This window comes from Cnephaeus nilssonii (assembly GCF_951640355.1).
Source record: "Cnephaeus nilssonii genome assembly, chromosome: 20".
Taxonomy (NCBI): Eukaryota; Metazoa; Chordata; class Mammalia; order Chiroptera; family Vespertilionidae; genus Cnephaeus; species Cnephaeus nilssonii.
In genome coordinates, this window is record NC_137091.1 from 44085634 (window position 1) to 44099071 (window position 13438).

Consider the following 13438-nt stretch of genomic DNA (forward strand, 5'->3'; position numbering starts at 1 on the left):
CAAAACCGGTTAGGGTTCGTCTCTCCCTTTTAGATTCCTGTAGTTTGCCCCCTTCTCGCCCATGTGCGTCTAGAGCAGGGATTTTCGTCTGGACACCAGGGCATTGAGGGGCCGTCCCGAGCCCTGTGGGATGCTGAGCAGCACCCCTGGCCTCGACCCATTACCCCGCCTGTGACAACCAAAAGTGCCTCCAACATGACCCAACGTCCCCTCGGTGGACAGCATCGCCCCCAGTTGAGTACCGCTGGGTCAGCGTTTGTGGTGTGAAGTCTTCCTGGCTTGTTCCGAGAGCAGTCGGTCCCCTGTGGTGAGGGGGGAGGGCCAACCCACAGGGGACACGGACACTTACACTGGGACACCCCGGGCTTCCGACGGCCCCGGCCTGGGGTCTGGCTTTGGAAAGGGGTCCAAGGGTTGTGGTGGACGAGGACCGGCCACCCGGCCACCGAGGAGGACGCGTGTCCTGTGGGCCAGGAGATGTTCACAGCGTTTTGTCTCAGGCCGCGCTGATGCCGGCAGCGTGGGTGAGCGATGCGAGCCCTCTGTGCCCCCGCGTCCTCCTCCGTAAAGTGGGGATAATCACAGCGCCAGCCTCGGAACGGGATTAACCGAATAGCTGTGTGGACCTGGCACCACGCCGGGCACTGAGTAAGCGCCACGCAAGTGCTTGACAAATACAATAAAACTATGACTCCCTGCCTTGGAATGACACGGTTGTCCTTGGCTGGGTTTGTATGTTGGCAAGGCGTGTCGGTGTCCTGAGCTGGGAGAGAGCTTGCCACATCGGGGATCAATCCCAGGTCACAGAGGAAAAGTGGGCTTGGACCCAGCTGCCCCCCCCCTCCCCCGCCCCCCGTCTTTCTCTTCTGCTGGCTGAGAGGCACTGTCCCGCCTTCTGGATTTCGTGCTTCCTTCTCCCAACTCATTTGAGTGCTTTGCTCAGACCTCACCGCCTCGACTTAAAGTTGTAATTCAGCCCTGGCCGGGCAGCTCAGTCGGTTAGACTGCAGTGGTCGGCAAACTCATTCGTCCACAGAGCCAAATACCAACAGTACGACGATTGAAATTTCTCTTGAGAGACAAATTTTTTAAACTTAAACTTCTTCTAACGTCACTTCTTCAAAATAGACTCGCCCAGGCCGTGGTATTTTGTGGAAGAGCCACACTCAAGGGGCCAAAGAGCCACATGTGGCTCGCGAGCCGCAGTTTGCCGACCACGGGGTTACAGCATCGTCTGGATACGTCAAGGTTGCGGGTTCGATCCCCAGTCAGGGCGCATACAAGAATCCGCCAATGGCCCTGGCCAGTGTGGCTCCGTTGGTTGGGCGCCGTTCGTGCACCTAGAGGTCACCAGTTCGATTCCCGGTCAGGCACCTGCCCGGGTTTCTGGCTTGATCCCCAGTAGGGGGCGTGCAGGAGGCAGCCAATGGATGTTTCTGTCTCATCATGGATGTTTCTCCCCCTCTTCCTTCCTCTCTGGAATCAATAAAAAAATTTTAAAAAATAAAATAAAAATAAATTTAAAGAAAGAAAACAGCCCCTAGTGCACTTTTAACCCCTTTGCCCGACTTAAATCCTCTTCCTAGTACTTGTCACTCCTTGCCATTGACCTGGGTTTTTTGTTTGTTTGTTTTTAAAATATACATTCCTATTGATCCCAGAAAGGAAGAGAGAGGGAGAGATAGAAACATCAATGAGGAGAGAGAATCATTGATCAGCTGCCTCCTGCACACCGCCTACTGGGGATCAAGCCAGCAACCCAGGCATGTGCCCCCTGACTGGAATCGAACCCAGGACCCCTCATTCCGCAGGCCAGTGCTCTATCCGCTGAGCCAAACCGGCCAGGGCCGTTGACGTGGTTTTTAACTGCCTGTCATCTTTCTCTGTTGCTTTCTGTTTCCTATGGCTTCTGTAACAAATGGCCACTGACTGAGTGATTTACAACAACACAAACTTATTCTCTTACAGCGCTGGGGGTCAGAAGTCCAAAGTGGTTCTTATCGGGTTAAAATCAATGTGTGCGCAGGGCTAGTTCCTGCTGGAGACTCCAGGGGAGGACCTGTCTCCTCGCCTTTTCCAGCTTCTAGAAGCCGCCTGCGTTCCTTGGCTCGTGGCCCCATCCTTCATCTCCGGCACACCTTAAATCTCTTCCATTCTGACCTTCTGTGTCCATCGCCATCCTCACTTCTCCCTCTCAAACTTTGACCCTTTCACTAATAAGGACTCCTGGGATTACACTGGGTCATCTCCTCATATCAAGATGCCTAACGGGGCCTGGCCAATGCGGCTCAGTTGGTTGAGCACCATCCCAGGCACCAAAAGGTCACTGGTTCCTGGCCTGGCCACATGCCCAGTTTCTGGCCTGACCCCTAATAAGGGGCATGCAGGGGCCACCTGATCGGTGCTTCTCTCTCTCTCTGAAATCAATAAAAACATTTAAAAATTTTTTTTAAACTAAATAAGTAAATGCCCTAGCTGGTTTGGCTCAGTGGATAGAGCATCAGCCTGTGGACTGAAGGGGTCCCAGGTTCGATTCCAGTCAAGGGCACATGCCCGGGTTGCGGGCTCGATTCCCAGTAGAGGGGGTGCAGGAGGCAGCCCATCAATGGTTCTCTTTCATCACTAATGTTTCTATCTCTCTCCTCTCTCTTCCTCCCTAAAATCAATATATATATATATATATATATATATATATATATAGAGAGAGAGAGAGAGAGAGAGAGAGAGAGAGAGAGAGAGAGTCAATCAGTGAGTACATTGGAAGAACAAATTGATGTCTCTTTCTCCCTCTGTCTCTCTAAATACAATAAATAAAAATTTTTTTTTTAAAAAATAAATAAGCCGAGACCGGTTTGGCTCGGTGGATAGAGCGTCGGCCTGCGGACTCAAGGGTCCCAGGTTCGATTCCGGTCAGGGGCATGTACCTTGGTTGCAGGCACATCCCCAGTGGGGGGTGTGCAAGAGGCAGCTGATAGATGTTTCTCTCTCATCGATGTTTCTAGCTCTCTATCCCTCTCTCTTCCTCTCTGTAAAAAATCAATAAAATATATTAATTAATAAATAAATAAATAATAAAATAGAAAGACCTTTAACTGGATCACATGTCCCTTTTGCCATGTAATGTCACATGTTCCAGGAAGACGTCGTGGGGGAGGGCGGGTCACTCATTTGTCCACCACTGTTTTCCTGGCACCGAATAGGCACTGTCCTGTAGGAATTGCTGAATGTATGAATGAATGAATGAATGAATCACAAGGAGCACAAAGGGCAGGTTGGATGTTTGGTGGAGCAGGTTTTGGGGGACTGAGGGCCAAAGAGGAAGTGCCAGCCCAGGAGGAAGTGGGGCGCGCCCCTGGCCCAGGGCAGGAGGACAGGGGAGGCAGGGACGAGCAGGCCCGGCGGGGCCGGTGGGCGGGGCGGCGGGAGGCGGATGATGCCGCAGTGATTGGATGTCCTGTTCTCCCACTTGAGGTGGCCTTCCGCCCACCTCCTCACCGCCCTCGCCCTCGGGGCTGGGCCCAGGCCGCCCTGGAGCCACTGGAGGGAAGGAAGAGAGTGTGTGTGTGTGTGTGTGTGGGGGGGGGGGGGGTCGCGGGAATGCCCAACTGGCACAGCTGGTTTGGCAGGTCCTGGCATCTTGGCAGAGAAAAGTGCTGGGGATAAGTGAGGATGTTGCTGGGAGCGCCAGGAAGACCGGAAGGCGGGGGGAGGGGCGGCTGCTTTGTTCGCTGGTCCATCCCTGTGCGCCCCAGACTCTCACGTCCAACACCCCACCCACCCCAGAACCTCACTGGCCAGTCCATCCGGACTCAGGGACCAGGAACCTGACTCCCATTCCCAACCTGTGTCCTCAGACCCAGGGGTCCAGGCCCCCAGCCCCTCCTCCCTCAGACCCAGGGGTCCAGGCCCCCAGCCCCTCCTCCCTCAGACCCAGGAGTCCAGGCCCCCAGCCCCTCCTCCCTCAGACCCGGGAGTCCAGGCCCCCAGCCCCTCCTCCCTCAGACCCAGGGGTCCAGGCCCCAGCCCCTCCTCCCTCAGACCCAGGGGTCCAGGCCCCCACCCCCTCCTCCCTCAGACCCAGGAGCCCAGGCCCCCAGCCCCTCCTCCCTCAGACCCAGGCGTCCAGGCCCCCGGCCCCTCCTCCCTCAGACCCAGGGGACCAGGCCCCCGGCCCCTCCTCCCTCAGACCCAGGGGTCCAGGCCCCCAGCCCCTCCTCCCTCAGACCCAGGGGTCCAGGCCCCAGCCCCTCCTCCCTCAGACCCAGGAGTCCAGGCCCCCAGCCCCTCCTCCCTCAGACCCAGGAGTCCATGCCCCCAGCCCCTCCTCCCTCAGACCCAGGAGTCCAGGCCCCCAGCCCCTCCTCCCTCAGACCCAGGGGTCCAGATCCAGCCCCTCCTCCCTCAGACCCAGGGGTCCAGGCTCCCAAGGCTTAGGGTTCCTCACACTTAGTCACCATCAGGCTTTACCTCCTGAAACCCCTATCTGGGTACCTGTTCCCCTCTTCTTTTGTGACCAGGTTCTCAGATCACCCCGCCCCCAGCATCCCTCCTCAGTCTCTGTCCATCTCCGAGCCCAGGGTCGGGGTCCCCAGCCATGCATGCCCCCAGAGGAGACCAGGTGTGGCCGGCCCCCACCAGGCCTGCCGCCCAGCCCCAGCCCAGCCGGGAGCAGGTGGGCGTGGCGGCCTGTGCGTGTGTGGGTGGGGCCGGGGCCGCAGTCTCAGTATCGGCCCTGGGGCAGGCTCCTCGATGGGGATGGAGTAATCTGGGTGGAGAGCAGAGGAGGTTTCTACAATCTGCGCACCCCGAGATGGACCCGCTGATTACAGGGAGGGGGGCGGGGGGACAGTCATGCCGGCTCCCAGGTGTCAGCGGCCCTCCTCCCACCCAACCCAGCAGGTCTTGTTCCTCTCAAAGGGCCTTGGAGACACTGGCACCCCCACCCGTGACCCAGACACCCACGACCCACCCTCTTCCCAGGTCCAGATGTCACAGTGTCCCAGTTTCATCTCTGTCTGGGTCATGGGAGTCCAGGCCCCCAGCCCCTCCTCCCTCAGACCCAGGAGTCCAGGCTCCCGGCCCCTCCTCCCTCAGACCCAGGAGTCCAGGCCCCCAGCCCCTCCTCCCTCAGACCCAGGAGTCCAGGCCCCCAGCCCCTCCTCCCTCAGACCCAGGAGTCCAGCTCCCAGCCCCTCCTCCCTCAGACCCAGGAGTCCAGATCCAGCCCCTCCTCCCTCAGACCCAGGAGTCCAGGCCCCCGGCCCCTCCTCCCTCAGACCCAGGGGTCCAGGCCCCCAGCCCCTCCTCCCTCAGACCCTGGAGTCCAGGCCCCCGGCCCCTCCTCCCTCAGACCCAGGAGTCCAGGCCCCAGGCCCCTCCTCCCTCAGACCCAGGGGTCCGACCCCCAGCCCCAGCCCTGTCCCCTCACCCCCATTCAGACTCCTTGTCTGGGCTCCAGGCTCTGGGAGCCCTGCCCCCAGGCTCTGCCCTCTTGGGACGCCTGCCTCTAAGCAGCCGGAGCTGCCCTCCTCAGCTCTCCCAGAATCCCTGGCAATGACTAGCTTTTAATGGAAAGGTCAGGCTCTGAAGTTGACAATGGCCTCAATTCTGTGGAAATATGACCTCATGACCCAGTGACCTCCCTTTGCCCAGGTCTGAACTCCAAGAGCAAAATAGCACACCCTGGGGCCCGGAGGGAGACAGGCCCAGGGACGGAGGGGGCCGGGCAGGGGCTGTGCTCTGGGCCCCCACCTCCGCTCTCTGCCCACAGCCGCTGGAGACTGCTTCTTCCTGCCCCCCTTTCCCACCCATGGAGGTCTGAGGCCGAAGAGGACCCACTGGTGGTCGGTGGTGCCTGCAGGTGGTGGGTGACCCCTGCATCTTCCCAGGAGCTCGCTGGGGCAGAGGGCGTGTCCTCGGCTCGGCCCAGCCCAGCCCTGTCTGCCATGGCTCCTGCTGCCCTCCCCCCCCCCCAGGGTCAGGTGTGAGCTCCCTCCCCAGAGCCCAGGAAGGGCCCCCACCCCCTCGTCTTCGGCCTGGAGGAGAAACTTCCCAGCTGTCTCTTCAGCCCCTAGGCCTTTGCCTGCACCCGGCCCTCCACCGATGCCTTCTCCCCCCGGGCCCTCAATGGCGAGGGTCCCTCTTGGGGCATCCTTGCCTGGGCCCCCCAGAGAGGCTGGCCATCTGCAGGCGGAACACCAAGCGGACTGAAGCTGCCCAGGCCAGCGTCTATTCACCGGGGACTCGGCCGCCTGTGTCATCCTCAGCCTCCGCAGCCACATTTCTTTAAAAAAGTAAAAACTGTTTCATTTACTTCTTACTCACCTGTTTGGTGAGACTCATTTTAGGAATATGTTTTATTTGACCCGATATATCCCAAATACCCGCCTTTCAGGGTGTGATCAGGGTAAAAGTCACCCGTGGGACACCTTCCCTGCGGTGTCTCCGTGCCGATGCCCGGTCTCCAAGAGTTCAATGGAAACGTGGCCTCGCCAAAGGAGAGTGCTCCACACTGCTCCTGGCTTTACAGTTACATTTAAATGGAAGTCAAATACGATGGGAAAGGGTCACGCCTTGGGTCACGTGTGCCCCGTTCCCAGTGGTCAACAAGCTCAGGCGGCCGGTGGCTCCTGTGTTGGACGGCATGGCTCTACACCTGTTTACTTACCTGTCTCATTTGGGGAGGCAATGCCAGGTCCTGACCCAGAGGAGGCCTCCTCAGATATTAGTCAGAGAGATAGATGATGGATGGATAGACGGATGGATGGATGGATGGAAAGATGACGGATGGATGGGTGGATGGAAGGATGGAAGGAAGGATGGAAGGAAGAATGGATGGATGAATGGATGATGAATGGATAGATGGATGGATAAATGGAAAGATGGATGGATGGATGGAAGGAAGGAAGGATGGATGGATGGATGAATGAATGGATGGATAAATGGAAGGATGAAAGGAAGGAAGGAAGGAAGATGAAGGGATAGAAGGAAGGAAGGATGGATGGATGGATGGATAAATGGAAAGAAGGAAGGAAGGGTGGATGAATGGATGGATGGATGGATAAATGGAAGGATGGATAGAAGGAAGGAAGGATGGATGGATGATGAATGGATAGATGGATGGATGGATGGATGGATAAATGGAAGGATGGAAGGATGGATGATGGATGGATGGATGGATGGATGGATGGATGATGGATGGATGAATGGATGGATAGAAGGATGATGAGTGGATGGATGGATGAATGGATGGATGGATGGATAAATGGATGGATGAATAGATGGATAGAAGGATGATGAGTGGATGGATGGATGATGGATGGATGAATGGATGGATGGAAGGATGATGAGTGGATGGATGGATGATGGATGGATGGATGGATTGACAGATTGATGTGCAATCGCTGCTCCTCCCAGCGCCCCCATTCAGCTGGCACTGGGTTTCCCACTTTCCTCTTCCCATCCCACTCCAAGTCTGTTCCCTGTCCTCCGGATGCCCAACCCCCCTCCCCCCATCCACTTCTGTGGGGTCAGTGGTCTCCATTACTGTCCCTCCCCTCCTGTCATTGAGGAAGATGCTATTCTGGCGTCTTCTTTTTCTCCTTGCCACCCCCTTCGGAGCCTGGGCCTCTCACCCTCCACAGTCAGGCATCCCATCCCCCATCTCCATCCCAGTCCCTGAGGCCTACCTGGCTCCTCCACGGACCACCGGCCACTCGTTCCCCGTCAGCCCGTGATGCCTCATTTCTTCTACCAACAGCATCTATTGAACATCGACTGCGTCCCGGGCACTCGGCCAGGCACTGCCCTCCGGATCGGACAGGGGACAAGCCCTGTCTCACGGGTTGGCCGTCTGCTGAGGACACAGGCAGGCAGGCAGCAAGACCGAGAAGGAACCCCTTTAGGACGCCCATGTGAGGAAGCTACGGAGGAAAGGCAAACAGGAGGGGGATGGAGGCAGTGGCAGGAGAGCTCAGAGGGGGCGTGATGGGCCCGCTTGGTGAAGGGCGGCTGGGGAACAGCATGTCAGACAGGGAACAGCAGGTGCGAAGGCCGGAGGTGGGAGCATTCCCTGGGTCTCCGGGTCCCCTCCTTCCGCAGGTCCCGTCCCCCCGAGACAGTCACCAGGCCCACCCTCTCCCTTTAGCACCTCCTGCTCCCCCATCGGGTCTCCCCGGGTCTCTCTGTCCCCCAGGATGCCCCTGCCTTTCCCTTCCCGTCTCCCTCGGGACCTGGGAGTTCGGCTCCCCTCAGACTCTCCCTCCCCCTGGAACTCGACGCTTCCAGCTGGCACAGTGTCCCCTCGGGTCCCCGCAGCTGCCGGGGGTCAGGGGGACTGGTGACAGGTCAGCGGAGGTCCCACGGGGAGCACAGGGCAGGGTGTCACCTCCCCAGAGCAGGAACGAAGGGTCTTTGAAGGTGGAACAGGGGCGAGGTGGCCCCGGCCCGGGCCCGGGAGGGTCTCCACTCAGCACCACAGTCCTGCCCCCAGGGAAGCCCAGAGCCCCGGGCGGCAGGCCCAGCTGGCCCTCTTGGCTCCCCGCGCCCTGCGAGGGAGCCCTTGGCACAGGTGAGAACAGCAAGGTGGAGACGGAAAGTAACTGAGACAGGATTCAAACTCAGTCATGGCGGGGTGCGGGGTGGAGGGTGCGGGGCGGGGGGAGGGGAGGAGGCTCCCACACCACAGCATCCAGACAGGCCTTTCGGCAGACGAACTGAGTGGACAGGACACCCCAAGACGACTGTCTTCTGCCCTCCCTCAGACTGAGGGCAGGCAACGCTGTGTGACCTTGGGCAAGTCACTCCGCCTCTCTGAGCCCCCTTCTGTATCTGTTGCATGAGTCTGACACCCCCCAGCGAGCTCACCTTGCAAACTAACTGGTCAGCAAATGGAATTTTTAATAGTGGTATTTTTTTGTCGTTGTTTTGATTCATTCAACCAAAATTCCTAGGGAAACGAGGAGAAGTTGCTAGAAAGATTCAACCAGAAATGTTAATTCACGATGGTTACTTGTGTGGGTAAATCTTTCTGGGTTTAGCTGCTCCGACATGAGAACAACAACGAGGCTCACGCACTCCGTGTCTCCTACAGAAAGAGGTGGCTTTTGGGGAGGAGACTGGTCTTGGTGACCCACTCCAGGCCTCGGAGGGTGGGGAGACCAGCGGCGGGGGAAGCCGGGTTCGGGGGGTGAGGAGAGCAGAGGGGCCACTGGCTTAACTGAGCCCAACACCTGAGAAGTGTTTCATCCGGTCCTCACAGCAGCCCAGGGACGTAAGTACCGCTCACAGTTGGGGAAACTGAGGCACAGGAGGAGAGGGGACGGGTTCCAGGCGCCGCAGCTGGGAGGTGCTGGAGCTGGGAGTCCAACCAGCCGCTGCGACCTTCACGCTCCCACCAGAGTCACGCCGGGCAGCTGTCTGTGCATCTCTGTGCATCTCTGTCTCTCGCGGTCGCCGGCCCTCTTGTCTCTCTGTGTCTCTGTCTCTCCTCTGTTCTCTGTGTCTCTCGCGGTCTCTGACCCTCCTGTCTCTCTGTGTCTCTGTCTCTCCTCTGTTCTCTGTGTCTCTCGCGCTCTCTGACCCTCTTGTCTCTGTGTCTCTGTCTCTCCTCTGTTCTCTGTGTCTCTCGCGGTCTCTGACCCTCTGTGAGTTTCTGCCTCCGTGTGCCTCAGTCTCTGCCTGGGTCTCTCCGTCTCTCGCCGTCTCTGCCCCTCAGCGTCTCTCTCCATCTGTGCTGCGGAGGCCCCGCCGCAATCTCTCTGGCTCCCCGTCTGTTTGGGAGCGTCAGCAGCTTCTGGAGGGTGAGTGGATAGATGGATGGATAGATGGATGGTGCCCAGCGCTTAGAAAAGTGTTTCACAGACAGGAGGCGCTCGGGCAATATTTCTTGAGTGAATGCAGGAACGAAGGAACGAGAGAATGAATGAATGAATGAATGAATGAATGAATGAATGAATGAGTGAATGAGTGAATGAATGAAGTCTCTGAGACGGGATTAGCTCCTCTGTCAGAGGAGCAGGCACCGGCTGCAGGGGGCGCACACGAGCGCAGAGCAGCAGCCCGGAGGCCCCGGCGCGGGGCGACGCGGAACCCCTGGACTCTGCCCCACGCGCTCGCAGACGCCCAGAGCCGGCCGTCACCCCTCCTCCCCACCCTCGGAGAAGGGAGGCTCCCTCCCGGCCGCTCCCCTCGGTTGGAGGCGTGGGTAGCAGCTGGGAGAACCGGCTGAGAGCTGCCCCTCCCCTTGGGCGCGGAGGTAGGCACCCGGCGGGCTCCCCCGGTGGCAGACGCCGCCGCCGCACACACCGGTCCGCGCCGCGCCGTCTGCTCCCTGCACGTCCTCCCCCCCACCCGCGCCCGCCGGCCATGGACGGGCCCGCCGAGCCCCGGACCCAGGGCCTGTGGGGCACCTACGAGAACAACATCTCCGAAATGAGGTGAGACCCCCCACCCCCGGGGGTGGCCCGAGGGAAGAGCCAGGGGCCTCGGGCAAAGCTGGTCCGGCCTCCGGCAGCCTCACGCCCGGGGCTCGGCTGGACGGCCGGCTGCCGCGGGCACTCGGGGTGCTGCCCGGAGGGAGTGGGGGGCCGTCCGGGATGCCGGGGCGCGCGTCCCTCGTGGGGCTAAGGGGCCCTCGCCGTGGGTCTCCCGGAGCAGGACGCTTTGGGCGCAGTAGTTGCTCAAGAAAACAGAACCTGCTTGTACCCCTTCTTCCCTGGACGCCCCAGAAAGCCCTCAAACCGGGGTGCCCTTCCTCGCAGCAGCTCCGAATGTACCCCAAGCTCCGTCTGGGGTGATGGGAGAGCTGAGGAGGGTGGGGTCCAGGATGTAGCTGAGTCCCAGAGCCCAGGCTGTGTGTGTGTGTGGGGGGTGGGGGGGGGTCGGCCCCTCGCACCTCTGGAGAGGGGAGGTCAGGAGAGGTCAGGACACAGCGCTCCCCTCCTCCTGAGCCGGACTCCTTCCTTCCCGGGGAGGGGCAGACGCTTTTAGAGCCCCGGCGCTCCCGACGGGAAACTGAGGCTCCGAGGGAAAGGGAGTGTGGTCACCCAGCCGGAAGCAAGTTTGAGCCCCCAGAGTCTGTGGTTTCTTCTCTCCTCGACAGCCTCGGGGACACCCCCGCCCCGTGGCTCCATTTCTCAGCTGAGCCAGCGGAGGCTCAGAGCGGGCAGGTGGCCTGCCCAAGGTCACACAGCAAACTGCTTAGATGGCCTCCCACCCCCAGGCGAGGGTCTCCCCCCTCAGGGTAGACTGCACCCGGCCCTCCGCCCACCCCCCACCCACCCACAAGCTGGGCACAGAGAGGCCTCCCTGGCGCCCCAGATTCCATAGACGGGAGCAGCTGGATCCTAATTGCTGTGTGACCCACACAAGCCTCAGGGCGTCTCTGGGCCTCCCGAGCTGGGGGAGCCACCAGGCTGGTCCCAGCTCTGCCTCCCCGGGCCCTGCGGGTCCTGCAGTTTCTCCTGGGCTCCCGCCTCCAGGCAGGTTTCAGCCTCTGTTTCCTCATCGGAGAAATGGGGATAAATACCCTTCGCCTGTAAGACACGCCGGGACCTGAATGCCTGCGCCCCGCTGGGTGCTGCTCCTAGGGCTTCCAACTTCCTTTTCCACGAGCTTCTGGAATCCCCTGGACCCGGAGGGATGCCTCTCATGAGGGCCCTTAACACCCCCTTCTGGGGCCTCGTCCCAGACCCCCCGGCACACACATCCCCACCGCACTCAGCGGCTCCTCCTCCGGGGTGGCCATCTCAGGGCTGGGCCCAGCGGTCAGCAGGGTGACCCCCACGCACTGTCCTTGTCCCGTCCTCCCTCTCCCTCCCACAGCCTGGCCCTGCCCACTCCCCTCGAACCCGACTCTCTCCATTCCCATGGCCCCAGCTCAGGCCTCCTCTCAGCCCCCGGAGCCTCGCCCTGGCCTCCCGCCTCCAGTCCTTCCTAGAGCTGCTCCTCCCCTGCTCCCAGTCCCCAAGCCACTCCAAGCCCTGGCACTCTGGCCTCCCAGCTCGCTCACCTCCCTTGACTTCGAATTTCCTGGCCACGCCTCCCCATTCCCTGCCCCAGGGCCTTTGCATATTCTGTTCCCTCTGCTGGGATCTTCCCCCCTCCACCCCCGCAGCACCCGCCCAAGAAATCTCTTCTAATCTCCACATCTCCCCCTCCCAGCCCCAAGCCCCCTCTGTGGCTCCCCAGCGCCCAGGGCGATGGTTTCCAAAACATTTTTAAGACACGGAGACCTACGGCCAAGAGGAACCTTACTCCCAAACAGAACCACATCCTTCGCAAAGATCTAGACAGAGATCTCGAGATCTAGACAGATCTAGATCTGCCCTCGTTTAAAAGGGGGAGCAGGCCTAGGCTCCCACCACTGGCTTCTCCCGTGGCTTCGCCTCTCTGCTCCCACAGACCTTACCCACCTCGCTAGCTGGGCCCCATCTGGCTGCTCCCCGCCCCCTCCCACGCGCCCCCCCCCTGCCTGGGTCACACACTTCGGGCCTTTGCCCCTGAGGTTTCCATTGCCTGGGAGGACCTCGCTCCTCGCACTTTAAGACTCAGCCGACGCAGGCAGGTCCTGGTTTCCACCCTTCCCGCCCCGCGGCACCAGAGACGCTGGCGTGGGGACCTCCGCGGCCCCGGGCTCGGGTGGCGGCTGGGACAGCTCTGGGAATGATGTCAGGGAATGAATGGGGGTGCCGGGCACCTTCTGAGCCGGAGCTCGCTGGGTGGCGAGTCCCAATGAGAAGATGGTGAGGGAGGGCAGGGCGTGCAGGGAGGAGACCGAGGGAGGAAGCAGCTCCTGGGAGGAAGTGAGAGGCTGTGGGTCCGAGCGGACCCCCCGGGCAGCGGCATGAAGCCATCCTCAGACACTGTCTGCAGCCTGATTCCATGTCTAAGCCCCCACCCTCCCCCAACAAGAGAAGCTAAGCAGTATGTTGTTTTGGGGATACAGGCCTATGTGATAAAACTGCCCCCCCTCCCACAACCAAGCAACTGACAAGGATTTAATTTGGGGTAGGGGTTGTGGGGAGGAGGAGGCCCGGGACACCAGCAAGACTCATCGCTCAGAATGTTCTAGTTCACGGGCTTTGTGGCCAACTCTGCTTTATGAATTGTATGGGTCCCACGTACCTGGTATGCACGCAGCAGACTGAAGAGGGATAATAAGGGCATGATAAACATTTTAAGAGGAACTGTTAGAAGCGGGAGGTGGGCAGGGCACAGATGGTTAGGGTTGGTTGACAGGTTCTGTGGCCAATGGGGGTCAAAGCCGGGCACAGGAACCCAGAGAGAACTATTTTAAAATATTTGCATTGATTTTTAGAGAGCAAGGGAGAGGAAGGGAGGGAGGGAGAGAGAGAGAGAGAAAAACATCCTGCATGCCCCCTACTGGGGATCGAGCCCACAACCCAGGCATGTGCCCTTGACCAGAACTGAACGGGGC

General features: G+C 59.9%; 1 protein-coding gene across 1 annotated transcript in view; it reads left to right on the forward strand.

The window, feature by feature from the left end:
- Positions 1-10128: 10128 nt before the first annotated feature.
- Positions 10129-13438, forward strand: part of SULT2B1 (sulfotransferase family 2B member 1) — a 32503-nt gene continuing 29193 nt past the window's right edge. The window contains exon 1 of the mRNA XM_079800779.1: positions 10129-10436. Coding sequence (XP_079656905.1) covers positions 10366-10436 — 71 coding nt within the window. The 5' untranslated portion in view covers positions 10129-10365. The remainder of the gene's footprint in view (positions 10437-13438) is intronic.